Raw genomic sequence first — 25638 nt, 5'->3', positions numbered from 1 at the left:
CGGAACATTTTACCACTAAAAGTTAACTGCTTTAAAGTTTAACACTGTTAGCATTTTGGAGAGTAGGATTCCAGCTTTCTCTGTCATTCTCCACATACATTTTACAAAACAAGGATAACACTATCCACTCACTCTGTAATCTGTTTTTTAAAAATATAATTTGTGGAGCATATCTTAGGTAGGGAAGTTATTGATGTACAAAACAGTACTGCTGTTCTGTCACTGTTCAAAGCAGTTTACCTATAATTTCACACACGGAGTAAGCCTCTGAGGTAGGTACTGCTATCCTCATTTGACTGATAAGAACACCGTGAGGTGAGGTTAAACTGATGTCCAAGGCCACGTCGCTAATAAGTGGTGGGGCTGGATTCCACCCAGGGAACCTGGCTTACCTCCTCAACACCCTGCCCTACATTTCAGTCATGATCTGAGATGTAGGCAGGGGTGAGCCATGTGAAGACCTGGGGAAAAGGGAACAACAAGTATGAAGGTCTCGCAGAACCATAGTGTGTTGGGGGAGAGAGCTAAAGAGGGTCAGTGGGATCAACATGGAGCACATCGCCCTTGGTTCCTGATAGGAACATGGACCAATGGGAGTTGTCCGCTGTTCACTTCTTCTGACTCACTGTAACCTTTGGGGCTGGAAACAGCCACAGTCCAGACTGCTTAGCTGAAACTCTAAAGAAATAACCTGAATATTGAGGATACCTAGCTCTTTAAGCTACATCTGCACTTAGCAAGGGAAATGATCGGCCATGCCAATTAGTTCAGTGCAGGCAAAAAGCTCCATTGCCTTGCTTATCCACATTTTGGAGGCGGAAGGAGGCTATGAAATTTTGAGTGAGCTTCAATTATCGAGATGCTTGTACAAATTCTACACTCATCTTGCACTTAGCAGTCTAATATACAGTCACTAAATACCAGATTGTGCAGAACGATAATTTCATTGACTTTACTCTCACAGTGTACACTTTAACAAGAATGCCATTTTTATTTTGCAATCTCTTCTTGATTTATATTTCCCCTTTTCTCTTACCTCCAGACAAGAGCTAATTAAATAATCTATTTTGTGCTTAGTAATACAGTTCGAGCAGCCATTTTATGTATTCCAGCCTAAATGGGAAAGACATATTATGAATTTTCACCATGCAGCTCTCATGGAAATTAGAAATGAATGGGCATTAATTGCTGAAGAATGAGATCCTTAGTCTGCTAATTTTGTGATAAAACATTCTAATAAAACACATCTGTCATCTCTATGAAGATATACTAGGCAAGTCGAGATAAATCTAAAAGCCAAGCAGAAGGCAGAGTTGTGGCCAACTTGTGTCACCTAGGAAGACTGTGGACTTCCCGTGTTCCTGAATTTTTGTTCCTTCTCTCTGAAGCAGCAACTCTGGGTGATGTTTCTCCTGGGCTGTGTCTTAGTGCATCAAAGTCAATATTTGACTATATTTTCTCCTTGATATACCAAAATGGATAACACCACTGAACAGACATTTTGGCATAAGCGTATTACGGGCAGAGGCCAGAGGGGCTGTATTTTTAAATAATTCAGTACAGAATGCCCCTGGAACACATATCTCGAAACAGATTTTTTATCCTTAGATCTAGAGAGACGGCACTGATAGCTTTTAACAGAATCGATCCTTTGCCTACCTTTCTCGTTAAACTGATGAGATAGTTCCGTTTTATTTAGTGTAACTCAGCCTAATGCAACACAGTCATTTAACATTTGCCATGTGGCAAGCACTGTGCTGCACCCTCGCACCAAACTGGATGAAAACTGTGGTCTGTGCTTGATCACATGTCAGTGTCAGCAGGGTTGGGGAGGGCAGGCTGACAAGTAAATATGAATATACCAGATGAATATTATGATAGAGAGATGGACCAAGAAGCACAAAACAAACAATTCTTTCTGTTGCCAAGGGAGAAGTCATGCTTTTGGCTTCATAAATAATGACTACAATAATATTCTGAATTTCTCCCTTGTAAACCTGTTCAGTAAAACCGTTTCAGTAAATGGCATTCCCATCTACCCAGCTGCTGTGCCAGAAACCTATGTGTCATCCTCGATTTTCTCTTTCACCACCTCCCACATCCAATGCATCAGCAAGTCCTGGCAGCAAACTGCAAACTATATCCTGAATCCATCCCCTTCTCTCCTCTCCACTGCCACCCGCTAGATCAAGCTGCCATCGTTTACTGAGTGAATTACGGCAACAGTCTTTAACTGGACTTCCAGTTTTGACCCTCACTTTTTTAAAAGTCCATTTTCCACACAGTAGGCTAAGCAATCTTTTAAAAAAACATACATAACTCTCTTACATAAAACGCTCGAATGGCTTTTCATTTCACTTGAAATAAAATACCGTCTCCAACCTCAACTCAAACCACCCTCTACCCTGGTCACTATGCTCCATAAGGCTCACTTTCTCCTTGCTCTCTGAACATGCCAAGTGATTTATTTTTAGGCCTCAGGGCCTTTGCATGTGATGTTAACTCAGCCTGGAAAGCTCCTCCCTCTGATCTTCACAGGACAGACTTCTTATCATTCAGGTGTCAGCTCATGTCATCCCTTCAGAAAGGTTTTGCATGACAACCCTGTCTAAAGTAGACATTCCACCCCACAGAACCTCTGTTTCACCATATTCATTTATTTATTAGTATCTAAAATACTGCATTTTGGGTTTTGTTTATGTTTGTTTGTTTGTACCTGCATCCTTTGAACAATGTAAATGCCATGAGAAGAGGTCTTATGGTTTTTGTTCACTGGTGCCCAGAGTAGTGACTGCCACAGAGCAAGTGCTAAATAAACATATGTTAAATGCATGAATAAGTAAATGAATGATTGAAATCTACATTATTTGCTCAAAAATTCAAGCTTGGTCTATGCTGTAAGGATGCTCAGACTTTCTCTGCAGAGGTGGTTTGAGAAGGCACCTGATACAGCATAGTTGGGGGGAGGGGTCACACAGACATGACCTCCTGGAGAAAGTAATATATTTGAAGAAACTGGAAGGACCAGTATAAGTTAGTCAAGAGGCCAAGAGAAGGAAGAGCATTTCAAGAAGAGGGAACAGAATACATATAAAGACTCTTTGTGAATGTACAAGGACTCATGGTGGGGAAAAGGCATGGTGCTATTAGAATTTGGCATACAAATCGGCAAGATCGTCTTCAAAACGCACATGATGAATTACCATATACTGTTATGTCATCCATCTAAGTAAGTAAAGTCAAATTCATATATTTTCTTGAAATATTCTTACCAAAGTGTGGGAAATTAAAACTTCTATCTCAAATAAGGCTTGACATTCTTGCATTTCACTGTGGTTGGAACTATGTCTTCAGTATCATAAATCCAGAAGTTATTTGGATAATTTAGAACTTCTCTTTGGATACTGAATACTAAATTACATAGAATTGATTAATGAGCTAATTGTTCAACCTTCTACTTCATTTTGCCTGTGTACACAATTTAAGTGGAAAGAAACGAGAAATAGATTTCTTTGTTGTTTATAGTCACCTAAATCCACATTCCATTCCTGTTGAGATTAGCAATTAGATTTCTAATTAGTCTTCCAAAATGGATTCGTGGGTTTATTTCTTACATAAGTGTAGGAAATATAGTTACTGAATGTAGAAAGCATTAAATTTTTCTTAAATTTAATTGACACAGTCAAGCTTTGCATGCCAGTAACATAACAACCTCCTGAACTCAACCTATGATCACAAAAAGCAGAATTACGAAAATCCCTTAGAAAACTCACCATCATTTCTCAATATTAGCGGTGTGGGTGGCCCCAGGACCTTTTGGTTTGTCACTGTATTTGTAACCACACAGGTATAATTTCCAACATCTGATTTTTCTACTTTGGCAATATACAGATTCCCAGTCTCTTGAGAAACGAAGCGGCGATTATCCTGATAGGAAGGGTATTCATTGAAAATCCAGGCATAGCTCAGCTCTGAAAGCAAAAGGAATCATCATTACACATATGTCTTTTGTAAGAACTCTACTGTACTCATGAAAGAACTGGTCAAGTTAAAAATTCATATTCCTGCCCAATGGTCCTTTTTCAGCCTGCTAAATATCAATAGGAAGTAATTACAGTCCCTTAAAGCATTTATAGTCTTCCTACCATCAGTCAGTAAGATTTTATTCCTATATAACTAGAAGGTAAACTGATAGCCGATTAAGAGAAGTCCAATCTCTTTAAATCAAGGGAATAAGCATTTATAGTTTGCTAAGCATGTGCCAAGCACCATGTAATTAGTTACAGAGCTAATGCTCAAATTACAGACCCAGAGAGTCTACAATCTTGATATACGCTGGAAACTATTTAGATCACTTCTTTCATTTTATAGATAATAATCATAATAGTACATCACGGTGCCACATACTTGCATAGTACTTTGCCATTTCCAATACATTTTATAGTTTTCCATTAACTGAGAAACTTTGGCACAGAGGAACAAAGTAACGAATCTAAACTCAGCCCTAGTTAGAGACAATTCTGAGTCTCAATCCAGTCTTTTCCCAATGCCTCTTACTCTTAATGCAAATTCTCACTCCTTTCTCACTTGTGAGGTTGAACTCCTTTCCCACTATTTTAGTGAGATGGGGATTTAATATTGTAGCAAATACTCACTAATCATACAATGACTGGTTGCCTGGTCCCATAAATGCAAATCTGTATTTTTAAAAAATTAGCTGAAAAAATTATTACATACGTAAGGGAGTGACTATAAAGTCACCATCAAAAAGCAACCTTCTCACAAACACTTATTCATCCCAGAATGCCAGTGGGATGAGTGTAATAGGCAGTCATACCTGAAAATATTCCTTTGAAAGATCTAATTTTTCTTAAGAACTAGGTGAATGTTTTGTGAACGAGCATGTTAGCCCATGCTTTCAATTTCAGAAAAGAAACCTAAATGACAGCGAGTTTAAATGATTTGCTGCAGTGAACTACTGTGCTCTGAGGAAACCAAACTTCTTTAGCTCCAGGCATTCCATGATTCCTCTCTTTAAAGTGTGATCCCCAGATTTGTTCAAAGCTGGAGAAGTGATATAGTACCCACTGGCACTGATTAGCCATCATGACCTGTTTTATTTTCAAAAGTTATTTTAGGCAGGAAGAGGAAGCGACTAGAGGCAAAGGTAGTCTCAGGTTTCAGAACTAGTTGGCTGTGTTCTTGTATGCTGCTTTTTAATATGATCCTGGCCTAAATTCTAAATGTATGGAGTGTCCTTGGAAAATGGCAGAAAGGTCACCTCAGCTTTGTATAGAGAATACTAACTATTGGAAAAGGCACTTGCTGTTTAGTACTTCAATGAGTCCCCAGTTGTAACTGGCCTCAATAACTGAATGTGCAACAGGAAACATACTCTGTCTTAATAACCCACTGTTTACATACAAAGGAGGGGTCATGCAGATTTTCTTCCCTTTCTCAGTGGATTATAACATTTCTGTATGCATTATTTTAGAGAGATATAATTATGTTTATATGAGAATAGCTAATCATTTTATTTACACATGTGCATGTAATTATAAATAACCCCATGCTGATGTCAAGAGGATACTCGGTGTAAATACACAAGTGCTTCCCAAAAAGCTAGTTACTTCCTCAAGAAACTAAAATCTGGGGGAGGAAAGGCCCCTCTAATAGGTCATGAAGAAGTACCATGTGATATGGCAATTTTCCCATAAAAACAGGAGATTTAACAAACAGCACAGAGTAATGTGCTCCTCTCTCAATATGGTATGTGAGTTTCAGGAAAACCAAGTAATCTCTGAGCTTCTCAATTTTCTCATATGAACAATGAAGAGAACACTGCTTATCCCCTAATTAACTATAAGAGAGTTTTAAGAATAAATTAACATATCCAAAGTCACAAGGTAGAAGTTAGAAAGTAATTTACCAGCAAAATATTAATTAACACACACTTCTCCAAGGAGAGTTATAATCAAATATATAAACTGTGTATATATATTTTTTCCTGAAGATATTTTTCAAAACTGTTGCTAGTGGCTAGTGCCACAAGGCTTTCTTAATTTTGTAGGAGAAGGACAGTTTAGTAACTAGAAAGTTGTATGGACCATGGATATCAGGAAAAAAGACATCTGCTTTGTTATTTTCCTAATTGGAGTCAAAAAAAAAAATGACAAGAAAACCAAAATTCAAACCTGTATTCCATAAAGAAAGCCATTTAAATTTAAACACTCTCCCTTTCAACTTCTTAATCCATCAAAAGGGGATAATTAATAAATGTGATACAGGTATGTGGTGACGATCAAGTTACGTGAAAGCCCTCTGAGTCATAAGCACATCTGTATCATTAAAAATTAATCATTTTTAAAGTAAATATAAGAACAAAAGTCAATTAACATGCTGTTGATCTATTTAAATTATTTTGGTTTCACTGTTTTTGTTACTTAGTGCTTTAGTAGGAGATGCAAACAACCGTAAACATATTCTGCATGATTTTCTAAACTGTGGTCCTTGGAATATTAATTCCCTGTTAACAGAAGTTCTCTATACCCCCGTCTACCTCAAATTTAAAAAGGTTGCATGACCAAATGACTTTAAGAAGCACTGGATTAAGTAAAGTTTAACTGATTTAAAAAGTTTTCCTTTCAGGACTTGCAAGAGGTTTTTAACATGCCAATGTTTCTCAAATTTCTTAGAGAGTATGTAAGCCATGCAAACTTATTTGATATAGAACTGCCTCTCAACCGTTCCACCCACACACTGTTTTTCTAAAAATTTATTAAGCCATCACAAAACCTAGGTTGGGAAACTCTGAACTAATGCAATGATTTCAATTCAAGAAATGGTAAGCATAATATAAAGATTATTAACTGTATTACTTCAGTTCTGGGGAAAGCCATTAAGTTACAATAAACAACAGAAAACAACAAAATGTTGAAATAAAGTTGCAATAAGTTTCCAAAATTGTAATAGTAGTATAACACTGTAACCATTTCCAATGCTGTAGACAAAGGAACAAACCATAGTTCTGAAGACAAGTCTCAAATGGATTGTGCTAAGGATGGTAACTAACATCAATTCAACATGCAACCTTTGCAAAATACTGTTGAGCCCCAAAGTGCAAAGGTTAGCCAAAGAATCTTGGCTGGTGCACTGGTGAGATCACGTTGAGCTAAACGCTGAGCCCCTTGAAGGGGGAAAGTCTCTAAAAATGATATTAATTTATTTTTCTTCACAGTAAAGAGCACTACCTGGAATACTGTATTTTTATTTGTCCACAACAATAAGTAAGGAGCATGAGTAATATAATATAATGATAATGCAGACATCAAAGCAGGAAAATATGTAGTAAGACTAAAAATTATGCAACATATAACTTGTCTTATCTGTTCTTTTTAAAGGTATGAAAGAGGAACAAAGCTGAAGGCATCACACTCATTAATTTCAAACTACACTACAAGCCTGCAGTAATTAAAACAGTATGGTATTAGCATAAAAACAGACACATAGATCAATGAAAGAGAATAGAGAGTCCAGATATAAACCTATACACATATGGTTAGTAAACTTCCTACTAAGGAGCCAAGAATATACCATAGAGAAAGAACAATAATTTGGTAAATGACATTGGGAAAACTGGACAGTCACATGCAAAAGAATGAAACTGGAACACTATATTGAACCATACACAAAAGGTAACTCAAAGAGGATTAAAGATTTGAATGTAAGACCTGAAACCATAAAACTCCCAGAAGAAATAATAGGCAGTAAGCTCCTTGACATGGGGCTTAGAGATGATTTTTTGAATCTGACCTCAAAAGCAAAAGGTAAAATAAGCAAGTGGGACTGCATCAAACTAAAAAACTTCTGCACAGTGAATGAAACCATCAATAAATTGAAAAGGCAACCTACTGAATGGAAGAAAACATTTACAAATCATATATCTGATAAGGTGGTTAATATCCAAAAAATATAAAGAACTACAACTCAGCAGCAAAAAAATAAATCTGACTAAAAATGGGCAGAAGCTCCCTGTTGGCTGTTTGGCCTGAGGCGACTCAGCACTGGAGCCTACCCGGCTCTTTTTATTTTTTTTTTAACATCGTTATTGGACTATAATTGCTTTAAAATGGTGTGTTAGTTTCTGCTTTATAACTAAGTGAATCATCTATACATATACATACATCCCCATATCTCTTCCCTCTTGCGTCTCCCTCACTCCCACCCTCCCTATCCTACCCCTCTAGGTGGTCACAAAGCACCAAGCTGATCTCCCTGTACTATGCTGCTGCTTCCCACTAGCTTTCGGTTTTACATTTGGTAGTGTATATATATCCATGTCACTCTCTCACTTTGTCCCAGCTTACCCTTCGCCCTCTCTGTATCCTCAAGTCCATTCTCTAGTAGGTCTGTGTCTTTATTCCCATCCTGCCCCTAGGTTCTTCATGACCATTTTTTTCTTTTTTTTTTTTAAGACTCCATATACATGTGTTAGCATACAGTATTTGTTTTTCTCTTTCTGACTTACTTCACTCTGTATGACAGTCTCTAGGTCCATCCACCTCACTACAAATAACTCAATATCATTTCTTTTTATGGCTGAGTAATATTCCATTGTATATATGTGTCACATCTTCTTTATCCATTCATCTGTCTATGGACGCTTAGGTTGCTTCCATGTCCTGGCTATTGTAAACAGAGCTGCAATGAACATTGTGGTACACGACTCTTTTTGAATTATGGTTTTCTCAGGGCATATGCCCAGTAGTGGGACTGCAGGGTTGTATGGTAGTTCTACTTTTAGTTTTTTAAGGAACCTCCATACTGTTCTCCATTGTGGCTGTATCAATTTACATTCCCACCAACAGTGCAAGAAAGTCCCCTTTTCTCCACAACCTCTTCAGCATTTATTGTTTGTACATTTTTTGATGATGGTCATTCTGACTGGTGTGAGGTAATATCTCATTGTAGTTTTGATTTGCATTTCTCTAATGATTAATGAGGTTGAGCATCCTTTCATGTGTTTGTTGGCAATCTGTATATCTTCTTTGGAGAAATGTCTATTTAGGACTTTGCCCATTTTTCGATTGGGTTGTTTGTTTTTTTGATATTGAGCTGCATGAGCTGCTTGTAAATTTTGGAGATTAATCCTTTGTCAGTTGCTTCATTTGCAAATAATTTCTCCCATTCTGACACCCGGCTCTTTGGTGGGGCTAATGGTGGACTCTGGGAGGGCTCACACCCAGGAGTACTTCCCAGAACTTCTGCTGCCAGTGTCCTTGTCCCTGCAGTGAGCAACAGTCATGCCCTGCCTCTGCAGGAGACCCTCCAACACTAGCAGTCGTGTGGCTGACAGGGTCTTGGTGCTCCGGCCGGGTGTCAGGCCTGCACCTCTTAGGTGGGACAGCTGAGTTCAGAACATTGGTCCACCAAAGACCTCCCGGAGCCATGTAATATCAAACAGCGAAAGCTCTCCCAGAGATCTCCATCTCAACGCTAAGTCCCAGCTCCGCTCAACAACCAGCAAGCTACAGTGCTGGCCACCCCATGCCAAACAAATAGCAAGAAAGGAACACAGCCCCACCCATTAGCAGAGAGGCTGCCTAAAATCATAATAAGGTCACAGACACCCCAAAACACACCACCGGACACGGTCCTGCCCACCAGAAAGACAAGATCCAGCCTCATCCACCAGAACACAGGTACCAGTCCCCTCCATCAGGAAGGGTACACAACCCACTGAACCAACCTTACCCACTGGGGGCAGACGCCAAAAACAATGGGAACTGAGAACCTGCAGCCTGTGAAAAGGAGATCCCAAACACAGTAAGTTAAGCAAAATGGGAAGACAGAGAAATATACAGCAGATGAAGGAGAAAGGTAAAAACCCACAAGACCAAACAAATGAAGAGGAAATAGGCAGTCTACCTGAAAAAGAAGTCAGAGTAATGATAGTAAAGATGATCCAAAATCTTGGAAATAGAATGGAGGAAATACAAGAAACGTTTAACAAGGACCTAGAAGAACCAAAGAACAAACAAACAATGAGGAACAACACAATAAGTGAAATTAAAAATTCTCTAGAAGGAATCAATAGCAGAATAACTGAGGCACAAGAACAGATAAATGACCTGGAAGATAAAATAGTGGAAATAACTTCTACAGAGCAGAATAAAGAAAAAAGAAAGAAAAGAATTGAGGAAAGTCTCAGAGACTTCTGGGACTACATTAAACACACCAATATTAGAATTATAGGGGTCCCAGAAGAAGAAGAGAAAAAGAAAGGAACTGAGAAAATATTTGAAGAGAATATAGTTGAAAACTTCCCTAATATGGGAAAGGAAATAGTCAATCAAGTCGAGGAAGCACAGAGAGTCCCATACAGGATAAATCCAAGGAGAAACATGTCAAGACACATATTAACCAAACTATCAAAAATTAAATACAAAGAAAAAATATTAAAAGCAGCAAGGGAAAAGCAACAAATAACATACAAGGGAATCTCCATAAGGTTAACAGCTGATTTCTCAGCAGAAACTCTGCAAGCCAGAAGGGTGTGGCAGGACAAATTTAAAGTGATGAAAGGGAAGAACCTACAACCAAGATTACTCTACCCAGCAAGGATCTCATTCAGATTCAATGGAGAAATTAAAACCTTACAGACAAGCAAAAGCTAAGAGAATTCAGCACCACCAAACCAGCTTTACAACAAATGCTAAAGAAACTTCTCTAGGCAGGAAACACAAGAGAAGGAAAAGACCTACAATAACAAACCCAAAACAATTAAGAAAATGGTAATAGGAACGTACTTATCAATGATGACCTTAAATGTAAATGGATTAAATGCTCCAACCAAAAGACATAGACTGGCTGAATGGATACAAAAACAAGACCCGTATATATGCTGTCTACTAGAGACCAATTCAGACCTAGGGACACATACAGACTGAAAGTGAGGGGATGGAAAAAGATATTCCATGCAAATGGAAATCAAAAGAAAGCTGGAGTAGCAATTCTCTTATCAGACAAAATAGACTTTAAAATAAAGACTATTACAAGAGACAATGAAGGACACTACATAATGATGAAGGGATCAATCCAAGGAGAAGATACCACAATTGTAAATATTTATGCACCCAACATAGGAGCACCTCAATACATAAGGCAAATGCTAACAGCCACAAAAGGGAAAATTGACAGTATCACAATCATAGTAGGGGACTTTAACACCCCATTTTCACCAATGGACAGATCATCCAAAATGAAAATAAATAAGGAAACATAAGCTTTAAATGATACATTAAACAAGATGGACTTAACTGACATTTATAGGACATTCCATGCAAAAATAACAGAATACACTTTCTTCTCAAGTGCTCATGGAACATTTTCCAGGATAGATCATATCTTAGGTCACAAATCAAGCCTTGGTAAATTTAAGAAAATTGAAATCATATCAAGTATCTTTTCCAACCACAATGCTATGAGACTAGATATCAATTACAGGAAAAAAATCTGTAAAAAATACTAACACATGGAGGCTAAACAATACACTACTAAAGAACCAAGAGATCACTGAAGAAATCAAAGAGGAAATCAAAAAATACCTAGAAACAAATGACAATGAAAACACGATGACCCAAAACCTATGGGATGCAGCAAAAGCAGTTCTAAGGGGAAGTTTATAGCAATACAATCCTACCTCAAGAAAAAAGAAACATCTCAAATAAACAACCTAACCTTACACTGAAAGCAATTAGAGAAAGAAGAACAAAAAAACCCCAAAGTTAGCAGAAGGAAAGAAATCATAAAGATCAGATCAGATATAAATGAAAAGGAAATGAAGGAAACAATAGCAAAGATCAATAAAACTAAAAGTTGGTTCTTTGAGAAAATAAACAAAATTGATAAACCATTAGCCAGACTCATCAAGAAAAAAAGGGAGAAGACTCAAATCACTAGAATTAGAAATGAAAAAGGAGAAGTAACAACTGACACTGCAGAAATACAAAGGACCATGAGAGATTACTACAAGCAACTATATGCCAATAAAATGGGCAACCTGGAAGAAATGGACAAATTCTTAGAAAAGCACAGCCTTCCAAGGAACCAGGAAGAAATAGAAAATATAAACAGACCAATCACAAGCGCTGAAATTGAGACTGTGATTAAAAATCTTCCAACAAACAGAAGTCCAGGACCAGATGGCTTCACAGGCGAATTTTATCAAACATTTAGAGAAGAGCTAACACTTATCCTTCTCAAACTCTTCCAAAATATAGCAGAGGGAGGAACACTCCCAAACTCTTTCTATGAGGCCACCATCACCCTGATACCAAAACCAGACAAAGATGTCACAAAGAAAGAAGACTTACAGGCCAATATCACTGATGAACATAGATGCAAAAATCCTCAACAAAACACTAGCAAACAGAATCCAACAGCACATTAAAAGGATCATACACCATGACCAAGTGGGGTTTATCCCAGGATGCAAGGATTCTTCAAATACGCAAATCAATCAATGTGATACACGATATTAGCAAATTGAAGGATTAAAAACCATATGATCATCTCAATAGATGCAGAGAAAGCTTTTGACAAAATTCAACACCCATTTATGATAAAAACTCTCCAGAAAGTAGGCATAGAGGGAACTTACCTCAACATAATAAAGGCCAAATATGACAAACCCACAGTCACCATCATTATCAATGGTGAAAGACTGAAACCATTTCCACTAAGATCAGGAACAAGACAAGGGTGCCCATTCTCACCACTATTATTCAACATAGTTTTGGAAGTTTTAGCCACAGCAATCAGAGAAGAAAAAGAAATAAAAGGAATCCAAATCAGGAAAGAAGTAGAACTGTCACTGTTTGCCTATGACATGATACTACACATAGAGAATCCTAAAGATGCTACCAGAAAAGTACTACAGCTAATCAATGAATTTGGTAAAGTAGTAGGATACAAAATTAATGCACAGAAATCTCTTGAATTCCTATACACTAATGATGAAAAATATGAAAGAGAAATTAAGGAAACACTCCCATTTACCACTGCAACAAAAAGAATAAAATACCTAGGAATAAATCTACCTAAGGAGACAAAAGACCTGTATGCAGAAAACTATAAGACACTGATGAAAGAAATTACAGATGATACAAACAGATGGAGAGATATACCGTGTTCTTGGATTGAAAGAATCAATATTGTGAAAATGATTATACTACCCAAAGCAATCTACCGATTCAATGCAATCCCTATAAAAATGACAATGGCATTTTTTACAGAACTAGAACAAAAAATCTTAAAATTTGTATGGAGACACAAAAGACCCCGAATAGCCAAAGCAGTCTTGAGGGAAAAAAACGGAGCTGGAGGAATCAGACTCCCTGACTTCAGACTATACTACAAAGCTACAGTAATCAAGACAATATGGTACTGGCACAAAAACAGAAACACAGATCAATGGAACAAGATAGAAAGCCCAGAGGTAAACCCACGCACCTATGGTCAACTAATCTATGACAAAGGAGGCAAGGATATACAATGGAGAAAAGACAGTCTCTTCAATAAGTGGTGCTGGGAAAACTGGACAGCTACATGTAACAGAATGAAATTAGAACACTGCCTAACACCATACACAAAAATAAACTCAAAATGGATCAGAGACCTAAATGTAAGACCGGACACTATAAAACTCTTAGAGGAAAACATAGGAAGAACACTCTTTGACATAAATCACAGCAAGATCTTTTTTGATACACCTCCTAGAGAAGTGGAAATAAAAACAAAAATAAACAAATGGGACCTAATGAAACTTCAAAGCTTTTGCACAGCAAAGGAAACCATAAACAAGACGAAAAGACAACCCTCAGAATGGGAGAAAATATTTGCAAACGAATCAACGGACAAAGGATTAATCTCCAAAATATATAAACAGCTCATGCAGCTCAATATTAAAGAAACAAACAACCCAATCCAACAATGGGCAGAACACCTAAATAGACATTTCTCCAAAGAAGATATACAGATGGCCAAGAAGCACATGAAAAGCTGCTCAACATCACTAATTAGCAGAGAAATGCAAATCAAAACTACAATGAGGTATCACCTCACACAGGTCAGAATGGCCATCATCAGAAAATCTACAAACAACAAATGCTGGAGAGGGTGTGGAGAAAAGGGAACCGTCTTGCACTGTTGCTGGGAATGAAAATTGATACAGCCACTATGGAGAACAGTATGGAGGTTCCTTAAAAAACTAAAAATAGAATTTCCATATGATCCAGCAATCCCACTACTGGGCATATACCCAGAGAAAACCATAATTCAAAAAGACACATGCACCCCCATGTTCATTGCAGCACTATTTACAATAGTCAGGTCGTGGAAGCAACCTAAATGCCCATCGACAGACGAATGGATAAAGAAGATGTGGCACATATATACGATGGAATATTACTCAGCCATAAAAAGGAATGAAATTGGGTCATTTGTTGAGACGTGGATGGATCTGGAGACTGTCATACAGAGTGAAGTAAGTCAGAAAGAGAAAAACAAATATCGTATATTAACGCATGTATGTGGAACCTAGAAAAATGGTACAGATGAGCCGGTTTGCAGGGCAGAAGTTGAGACACAGATGTAGAGAACAGACATATGGACACCAAGGGGGGAAAACTGCGGTGGGGTGGGGATGGTGGTGTGCTGAATTGGGCGATTGGGATTGACATGTATACACTGATGTGTATAAAATTGATGACTAATAAGAACCTGCAGTATAAACAAACAAACAAAACAACTAATACTAAACTTTCATTGGGTTATTTGTATGGAAATATGTTAATATAAATGTTTCAGACATTACATGAAATTTCTAAAAATCTTATATGTTCTGGTATAATGTTATAAGTCATAATCCTAGTTATTACTTTAAAATGTATATCTCAGAAATAACTAATTTTCTTGTCAACTGCATTATTATGAACTTTCATCAAATCTTTAACCGTGGTCATTTTTAAGTCTTTTGTCATTTACAGACAGTTCTGGGTGTACTCTGATGCTTTTGTAAATATGTTCCTATAAAAGGGTTTCATCTTCAGGAAATTCATGGAAAAGACTCTGACAAGTACAGGTTTCTGGTACCTGACTGTACTGCTGAACTGAATGAATAAGCATTTTCAGAACTCTAATGAAAAACTGATGAGCTCATAAAAGTGCTAACAAAAGATCAAGATGAAAAAAAAAAATTAATTACATGGGACTGAGTGAACTGATGAGGATGAGTATAATTTTTGTGACTTTCTGTTTGAATTTAAAAAAAGAAAAAATCCCACAAGGACTCAGAGGCAAAGAATATACAAATCAATTTTCACTGCAAAGTAAAGGAGCTGTTACAGTGGAGGATTACTGGACTGAATGTCAATATTATGACATAGTATGAGTGTGTTTCATGTTTGGTAATTGCAATCATTGTTGCTTTTGTTGTGGTCATCCATGTACAATGCTTGGTGTTAGTCTATTTATCTCTTGTAAAAATAAAAAAAAATAAAAAAAAAAAAACTACAATGAGGTATCACCTCACACAGGTCAGAATGGCCATCATCAAAACATCTACAAACAATAAATGCTGGAGAGGGTGTGGAGAAAAGGGAACCCTCTTGCACTGTTGGCGGGAATGTAAATTGATACAGCCACTATGGAGAACAGTACAGAGGTTCCTTAAAAAACTAAAAATAGAACTACCATACGACCCAGCAGTCCCACTACTGGGCATATACCCTGAGAAAACCATAATTCAAAAAGAGTCATGTACCACAGTGTTCACTGCAGCTCCATTTACATTAGCCAGGACATGGAAGCAACCTAAGTGTCCATCAACAGATGAATGTATAAAGAAGATGTGGCACATATATACAATGGAATATTACTCAGCTATAAAAAGAAACAAAACTGAGTTATTTGTCATGAGTGGAAGGACCTAGAGACTGTCATACAGAGTGAAGTAAGTCAGAAAGAGAAAAACAAATTCCATATGCTAACACATATATATGGAATCTAAAAAAAAAAAAAAAAAAAACATGGTTCTGAAGAACCTAGGGGCAGGACAGGAATAAAGACGCAGATGTAGAGAATGGACTTGAGGACACGGGGAGGGGGAAGGGTGAGCTGGGACAAAATGAGAGAGTGGCATGGACATATATACACTACCAAATGTAAAACAGATAGCTAGTGGGAAGCAGCCGCATAGCACAGGGAGATCAGCTCAGTGCTATGTGACCACCTAGAGGAGTGGGATAGGGAGGGTCGGAGTAAGGGAGACGCAAGAGGGAAGAGATATGGGGATATATGTATACGTATAGCTGATTCACTTTGTTATAAAGCTGAAACTAACACATCACTGTAAAGCAATTATACTCTAACAAAGATGTTAAAGAAAAAAAAGGGCAGATCTGAACAAGTATTTTTCCAAAGAAGACATACTGATGGCCAACAGGCACATAAAAAGACGCTCAACATCGTTAATCATCAGGAAGATGCAAATGAAAATCACAATGAGCTATTATCTCATACCTGTTAGAATGGCTATTACCAAAAGGACAAGAAATAACAAGCATTGGACAGGGTGTGGAGGAAAGGGAACTCTTGTGCACTGTTGGTGGGAATATAAATTGGTGCAACCACTATGGAACACAATATGGAGGTTCTTCAAAAAATTAAAAATAGAACTTCCATATGATCCAGTAATCCCACTTCTGGGTATTTACCTCAAGAAAACTAAAACACTAACTTGAAAAGATATCTGCTCCCCCATGTTCACTGCAGCATTATTTACAATAGCCAGGTATAGAAACAACCTAAGTGTCCAGTGGTGGATGAATGGATAAACAAATCATGTATAAATATAAATACACACACATAGAGAATGGAATATTATTCAGCCATTAAAAAAAGGATTAAATCTTGCCATTTGAGACAACATGGATAGACCTTGATAGTATTATGCTAAGCGAAATAAGTCAAAGAAAGAAAGATGATTATCACATGATCTTACTTATATGTGGAATCTAAAACACAAAGCAACAAACCAACAAACCAAGTTTATAGATATGAAGAACAGACTGGTAGTTGCCAGAGGCAGGGGGTGAGGTAGTAGGAGAAATGGGTGAAGGGCATTAAAAAGGTAAAAAACAAACTGAATTTATAAAATCTTAAAACAAAACTCCCTAGCAATTCCATTACCTCAACAGAATGATAGCTATTGTTTGGAATACCTTTTCAATTCTTGCCTATATGCCTGTAGGCTTTTCATGATTTTAACCATAGCTTAAATATTATTAAAGAAAAAACAAAAAGGGAATTCCCTAGCGGTCCAGTGGTTAAGACTCAGCACTTTCACTGCTGAGGGCCCAGGTTCGATCCCTGGTCAGGGAACTAAGATCCCGCAAACCACGTGGCATGGCCAAAAAAAAAAAAAGTGTTTTTTTAACAAAGCAAAAAGCCAACAACAACCAAACAAAAAATATGACAATTCTGAGGCCTAGAAAAGGTAAGACTGCAGAGTCAGAAAGTGGCAAAACAGACTACATCTTAGGCCTTCTACCTACACTCCCATTCCAATGCTCCCTCCCAAAGCAGTAAAAGCTCTTGAAGTTTGAAAGCAAGGAGTTAGTATTGTTATATTACTCACGAGACAATGCAGTTTTCCCCTAAGAACCAGTCTATTTTTATCAGAGCAGAACATTAATTCACTGGGTTACATGAAATGCTATCCACATTCTGAAAAAATAAAGCCAAGTAAATAAAACAAAATAAATGCTCATGTGGTGTAAAAATGTATCCCACTCCGTCTGATTTCCTTAGGGACTTTGATGCAATATTTATACTTTTCAAACTTGACAGATTTCTTTTGATAAGTTTTCACACACTAATTGCTCTGGAAGTGACAGACAGTTCCTGTCCCATTGGCAATTTTTATCAACTGAGTAAACAGATACTTGGAACGCAATGTTTAATAGATTGTGAGGTTTCTGATGCGCAACTGAAAAATACTGAGACTGGTTAGAATGTGATAGCTATTAAGGCAGAAGGACCTAGGGATGGTTTTCTAACTCGTAGCATCTAAGTCTATAGGAAATTAACTATGAAACATCACCCTCTTAATTGGTTCCTTTTTCCATATCTTTGGGCCAACAGCGAAGGATGTTTGTTTATTATTTTTAAAAGAAGACATCAATCAAGGAGTTTTCAAATTCAGGTACTCACTGAGCAAGTCTACCCTCTGATCAGAGTGCTCAAGATGAATGCTCTTAACTTCACCTTGATGCTGCCTAATTTCTTTCTAGAGTTATATTATGTGGCACGACATTCTGAGTCATATCCCAAGGGGTAGCAAAGATGTCAGTTCTCAAAGATACCTTTCTTAATCCTCAAAGTTTTAAATTTGAAAGGGACCTAAGTCCAACCCCTGTGATTTTACAGATCAGGAAGCTGAGGCCTAGAGAAATTACATGCCTGGATGACAGGCACGCATTTGATAAGTGGGCAGAAATGGGATGACGGGGTAGTTGCAATATTCATATGAGCTGGTTCTGTTAGCAAGCCATATGTTCCTCTCAGGATTTAATCTGGAGCTAGAAGAGATCAGTTTTCTTTATCCGTAAATTTAAAGAGTAGAATTAGATGACCTCTAAGTATCTTCCAGCATTAAAATCCCATGATTCCATAAGCACACCATCAAATCCAACATCCTGTTTTGACAAATGGAGAAAGTGGGATCCAAAGAGACCCAGTAACTTGCTAAGATTCACACAGGTAGTTTATGGGCAGGTCAAGAACTAGAACTTTTATACACACACACACACACACACACACACACACACACACACACACAAACAGGCATACGCACTTATATTTGAGTTAAGCTGTGCTGTGTAGAAGGATAACTGAATTGATAGTCAGGAGACCTGGATTCTAGTCCTGGCACTGCAACCAATTTGGGCTTTGAACAATTGTTTCAACAGCATGAGAGCCTCCTGATCTTTAGATAGATTTATACGCACCTCTCCTACCTTTTGCACAGTCTTGTGAGGTTAAATTTCAACTGAGATATGATTCTAAGCAAGTAGATGTGAAAAAGTGTATTTTAAATGATTCTACAAATGAAATAGGCTTTGAGAATGAAGTCATTGGTTTACTTGTTGGCCAAATATTTACCCGGCATTAACCATTTACAAAAGCATGGAGCTCAGTGCTGGAATGCAGAGCAGCTAGAAAGACAGGCATCACAATCAGTGGGCAGTCTGCGTGGGCAAAGGGGCAGAGAGCATAACCCAGTGGAAAGATCCCTGAATTTGGGGTCAAGAAACATAGACTGAGTCTTGGCTTCAGTGCTTCTCAGCTACAAAGTAATTTCTACTTCTCAGTTTTCTCATCTGGAAAACAGGGCTAATAAAAAGAACACCTGTCCTGCTAGGTGGACATCAACTATGTTAATTGAAGTCAATTTTTTAAAGATTCTGCTGTTTCTGTTTTGCTTTGTTTGTTTTTGCTTATAAACTGATCGATAAGTCATTTGTCTTCCTCTGACCTGAGGAGAAGGGAGACATTATACATTGTGAGTAATCTCATTAATTCCAAAAAAAAAAGAACTCAGCGAGGAACCTTAAACACAAAGCGGCCCTAGTTATTATGCACCATAAACAGGTAGTGGGAGAGTCAAAGAAAAGAGTGTGTTTTTCTATATTGAAGTGATATCCCAAGAGAGGGTGACTGATAGACTTCTGACTTCTGAAAGCTGAAGCCTCTGGATGACACCTCTAATACTAAGACACTAAATGATCAATATAAGTATATTTGAATAGCATCTTGGGAAACAGGAGTGGAGGGGAGGTGTCTGAGAGGAGCTGAAATTGAAGGGCTGGAATAGGACAGATATTGTACCTCTGTTAATTAGAAGATGGACTTATGGGCGTTTAACACCTATGATAATGGCCACAGCCCTTGACAACTTAGGTTGCTGAAATCATGGTTGTGGCTGAAAGGACCCCCGTTATAGATGCTCTGTGTCCCAGAGAACTGGGTTTAAACAAGGAGCCCATCATCAAGCAGGACCTCCCAGGGTTCAGACACTGTTTTGCATTATTCATTAGTGCTGAGTGGAGTAGGGATGGCATATATGTATCACTTGGACCAGCAGTCGCCATGCCTTCTCTCATGGCAGACACTGAAAATTGACTATGCCAGACACAGATTCACAATCCTCAACGCAGCGCTTCAGGCCGTTACCTCCAATCAATTCATGTTGGCACATGAAGTCAAACCTTTTTACCATCTTTGCAAAAGTGATTTAGGGGAAATGAAATGGTGACCATGTGAGGCAAGGATTAGATAAGACCCAGTGCTAAAACTCATCCAAACTCGTGGCAAGCATTTCTAAAAATAAGCCTCCTGACTAAGCCTCCTGACCACTCACTGCATTCAATGATTTTTAGTACATGATCTTTACTCACTCAGATGTGGCAGTGGAGGTATGGGAAGTAAGATGGAAAAAGAGTATTTTCTAGTCATGTATACAGCTCTTGAATATTGCTCTTGTGTATGGCTTACAATTTCCCCCATTTTATGGGTGACTTCTTGTTTTTTTGTCTCTATTTTATTGGGAAATTGGACAGTTTTCTGGAGTATAAATTTTCTTTAAACATTTTTAGGTGGAAGTTTACGAATTTAACTTGAAGGCAATTTAACACATTGTTCTGACAAAAAGCCAGAAAGGAGTGTATGATGGAATAGGTATAAAACTCACACAAATTTAAAGGTAAAAGGAAAAACTTCAACAAAATCTGTACTTCGCAGTGGATTGCTTTAGGATATGCTCCCAGATTCCCAGGGGCGGATGCTGACTCTCCTTTGCTCTCAGAAATGCATCAGTAAAAAAAGTTTGAGAAATACTGCCTAGGCCTGGAGTCAGCTAACTTTTATACTCCAAGGGAATAAGCCCTATAATTTTTAGACAGAATAGCATCCTTTCTGTTAGCATAGTCAGACTCTTGAGTGGAGGCAGGAAAGTGATGGCACATGAAATGGATTTAGCTTACAAAAGTGTGTGTGTCTTTTATTACTTAAACTGTTTTGAAAACACTGAAAATCGAATAGACATCTAGATAATTAGGGTTTTCTTCAAACTCAAACACAGTTCTTAAACATCAGGCTTCGAGAGGAATCAGGGGGGTGCACACAGCACCCACTGCTGGGTCCCCAGCTAGAGTGAGCTCCAGAATTATCAGAAGGGCTTGTTACTACACAGAATGCTGGGTCTCACCCCCAGAGTTCCTGATTCAGGATGTTGGGATGGGGACCAAGAATCTGCATGTCTAACAGGCTCCCAGGTGATGCTGCTGCTGCTGGTCTGGAGACCACACTTGGAGAAACACTCCTTTAAAAGGCTGACTACATTAGGCTCTCATTCTATCAGGGAAACAACTGGCAGAGCTGAGCACCAGCTTCCCACTTGGAAGCAGGCAAGCGGTCTTCTGTTTGCCACAGTCTCTACCAATCCCTAGTGTACACCAGGCCCATATTACTCAGTAGGCAATTTAGCTTGTGAGCTCTGCTTTGGTATCTAGAAGGAAAGACAAATCAAGATATGGGAGTGACCCTCAGTTGCGTGCTTTTGTTAGCATGAGAATGGTACTGGAGACCATAAACACAAGCCAACCTGAGTATTTTGACGAGATGAAGGTGGAGGTGGTGCTGAAACCACACAGAATCAGCATCAGAGCTTTGCATGATTGTAACATGGAATGGTCCAGCCTGCTCACTGTGGTCAAACTAGGAAGGCCACAGCACAGCTGGAGAAGACTAGAATGGGCAGATGAAAATACCGTTCATTGGGGATTACAGGATTTTTCTTTCAGTTATTTGTTAAATATTTAGCATTTAAAGCAGTCAAAGTAGCACCATATTTTATGAAGAGCTCCAACAACAGCCAAAGTTCATTTGAGAAGTATTAATCCCGTGAAGCATAGATACCCTTCAAAAGCCAAGTATAAAATGTGAAAACCACATAAAAGTTGACGAGCTCAATGCCCAATTCTAGAAAGAATACCACTTTTCACGGGGTAGTGGGAGAACAGAACATCAGAAGACAAAACTCTTTCAGCTTAATATTTATGCCCTCTTCATACAATGCCTTCCTCCAGATCCGAGATATCTCTAGAAGGAGTAAATTTCCTATTGCAGGGGGAAGGGCAAATGCAATCAGCATACAAGTCCTGTTTTTTGCACCCATGGCTGTCTCACCATTACCTCTCACTGGCTTAAGGACATTCATTTTGCCAACTTCAGGCTGACTGCCACTCCACGCCAACCCACACACAACTGCCAGATTAATCCTTCTATGGAACCACTCTAAATCAGGCCCCTCCTTTGCACACAAGTCTTTTGTGAGCCCTGATGCCTCTTGGATTAAGTAAAATGCATCAAGCTAGTATTCAAGTCCTTCCAAAGCAGGACTCCATATTATCTAGTCTTAGCTTTCCACACTTCTTTACATGTAGATCTATATTTGGGAGAGGATTCCTCAAGCTAAACTCTACGAAACTCCAGGGAGGCTGAGGAGGAGCAGCCATGATTAATTTATTCATACAGGACATCCTTATTCCCTCAGGGGTCACTTTTCGATACAAAGATGAGGCACCAAAGGAAGGCTCTGCCCACCCTGCTTGGCTTTAAGTAGAGAGCTCTGTTGTAAATCTTTTGTGTGATTTGCACTTCTCAACAAAATTGTATCTTAAGGAAGGTTCATACCGCTAAGTAGGTTCGTTTAAGGTAACATGGAAAACCAGTCACTGCTCCCCTGGGAGTCTCCCTGCCGAGGCCAGTGCACTGTCTTCCCAGGATTCCCTTCCCACTTCTGCTTAACTCAACCACTGCCTTCTGCAAAAAAAGCCATTTTCTGGCCTGGGAAATATAAGTGGTCTCTCCTCAACAACCAAATAAGCATGTGTGTCTTTTCTGCCTCATAGCAACTGCACATTCTCTCACATATTAAAAAGTTTTTCCCATATGAGAATGGTTCAATTGCTTGTCTCCTCTCCGACTACCGAACTTGACTACTACTTGTGCACCAGAATACGTACGGCATGAGAACACAGGTTTCACTTTGGTCCCTCACATTCTGGAAGCAACTCAGGTAAACACTAGTTGAATTGAACTGAAATTCCAAATGTCAGAAGTTTCCTGGAGCCACAATTTCATTACTGAACTCGAGGCCCAGAGTGCTAGTGAGAAGTAAGTTAACTGCAAATAAGAGGCTACAAGACTTTCATCAGACCACTGATGGCAAATCAAAATCACTGAAATCAGAGAAGGGCAAAAACTCTGTAATATCAGAGTCCATATGTTTTCAATCAGAATGTATAAGCCTTTTCCCTAAAAAAGCTTTCTTTTTCTTTTTTATTTCTGACTCTTGGATGCAGTTTACTAAGTTTACAAAATGGCAGAAAGAAAAGATGACTGATTCATAGTCTTTCGAATATCCGAGTGAGAAAGACTCAGGAAAAGCAGAGAGGTAAGCATGCAGGGGTGAAGCTGGCCCACACGACTTACCAGGCTAAATGACATATATTGAAAAAACGACTTGAGTTACCAGATGACGCCTGTGTGCCCTGGCCAGATTACAGATACTCAAAGTTGGCAGTAATCCCTGGACTAAGATATTTACATGCACAAGAAAGGTAAACCTGGCTCCAGTGAGCCAGATTTTCCCATCTACCTTTAAGTAAGGCTACATCTTATAAGTGCAGGCTTAACTCAGAGATTATTGCGAGTTTGGTTCCTGACCACTGCAATAAAGCACCTCGTATGAGGTGCTCTGGTTTTCCAGTATATATAAAAGTTATGTTTAGACCACACTATAGTCCATTAAATTTGCAATAGCATTATATCTAAAAAAATGTACATACCTTAAAACTAAGAAATATTAATACTTTATCTCTAAAAAATTCTTACCATCATCTGAGCCTTCAGTGAGTCGTAGTCTTTTTGCAATAGTAACATCAAACATCACTGACCACAGATCACCATAATATATATAATAACAATGAAAAAGTTTGAAATATCGTGAGGATTACCAAAATACGGCACAGAGACAGAAAAGAGCAAATGCTGTTGGAAAAATCGCGCCAATAGAACTTGCTTGACGAAGGATTGCCCCAAACCTTAAATTTGTAAAAAATGAAATATCTGTGAAGTGCAGTAAAATGAAGTGCAATAAAATGAGATAAGCCGATACATTAGCAGAACCATAACTTGCTTAATTCTTTACATTTCCAAAACACTTTGGTATCTATTATCTCATTTGTTGGCTCTGACAATTTTTGGAAATAAGTAGGATGAAGATTAGTTCCGGGGACTCCCCTGGTGGCACAGTGGTTAAGAATCCACCTGCCAATGCAGGGAACACGGGTTCGATCCCTGGTCCGGGAAGATCCCACATGCCGTGGAGCAACTAAGCCGATGCTCCACAACTACTGAGCCTGCGTTCTAGAGCCCACCAGCTACAACTACTGAAGCCCGTGCACCCTACAGCCTGTGCACCGCAACTACTGAAGCCTGCGCGCCTAGAGCTCGTGCTCTGCAACAAGAGAAGCCACCACAATGAGAAGGCCATGCACCACAACGAAGAGTAGCCCCCGCTCGCTGCAACTGGAGAAAGCCTGCGCACAGCAACGAAGACCCAATGCAGCCAAAAATAAATGTTAAAAAATTGCTGTTAGAAAAAAAAAAAAAAGATCAGTTCCGTTGGAGACAGAGGAAATGTAAGACACAGGAAAGTCAAGGGATCTATTCCAAGACCACAGAGAGAACCAGTGGAATTAGTCTTGGGATTAAAACAGACATCTCTTAAGACTGTGGCAGAGATTTCTTTTTCTGTGCTACAAACCATCACAACCACAACCTTCAGATTAACTGAGCCAGGAATGTGGTGGGCCAGGGGTTATCATGACTGATGTTCCACCCCCCTTGCTGACAGAGCTGCAGTAAGGATTGTGGCAAGGATCGTGACAATCTTGACTGCTTTTGAATTCCACAGTACCTAATCCCAGAGCTGGCACTCAGGAGATGCTCAGAATTTCAGGGAACTAGCTGATCAGCTAAATCCTGAAATATCAGGATGTACACATCAAGTGTATCATCAGAATTTAAAGACATGTTCTAAGAAAAGTCTGCACCAATCACCATTAATAGAATTTGTGCTTTCTGTCACAGCATAATCAAAATCTGTGTTATTACTTTAAGCTAAGCCATTTCTGGTGACAAAGAGAAAAAAAAAAGAAATATTCAATGTGGGAACTGAAATGCATTCACAAGAATGATGAAAAATTTTGAGTAAATGGTAAAAAAAAAAAGTCAATTAAACTATAATTATTTACATTTTAAAAGGATTCAAGCAGTAATATGGTTAGCTGAACAAGCTTTCAAGCAGTATCAACTCCCACACAAGTCAGCAATACACAGCCTTTTCACCAGATTATTAAAGATTCTACACCCTCCTCAGTTAAAGATGTGATCTAAAATTCAAACAACTGACATTTAAATTCTGAGCATAAATTAACTTTAACTCAATCA

General features: G+C 38.5%; 1 protein-coding gene across 1 annotated transcript in view; it reads right to left on the bottom strand.

The window, feature by feature from the left end:
* CNTN4 (contactin 4) overlaps positions 1-25638 on the bottom strand; it is a 312839-nt gene that overhangs the window by 183206 nt on the left and 103995 nt on the right. The window contains exon 4 of the mRNA XM_061195546.1: positions 3774-3971. Coding sequence (XP_061051529.1) covers positions 3774-3971 — 198 coding nt within the window. The remainder of the gene's footprint in view (positions 1-3773; positions 3972-25638) is intronic.

The sequence above is a fragment of the Eubalaena glacialis genome, chromosome 7, assembly GCF_028564815.1.
Source record: "Eubalaena glacialis isolate mEubGla1 chromosome 7, mEubGla1.1.hap2.+ XY, whole genome shotgun sequence".
Classification (NCBI taxonomy): Eukaryota; Metazoa; Chordata; class Mammalia; order Artiodactyla; family Balaenidae; genus Eubalaena; species Eubalaena glacialis.
Note: the sequence above shows the minus strand (reverse complement) of the source record. Positions and strands in the feature narration are given on the sequence as shown.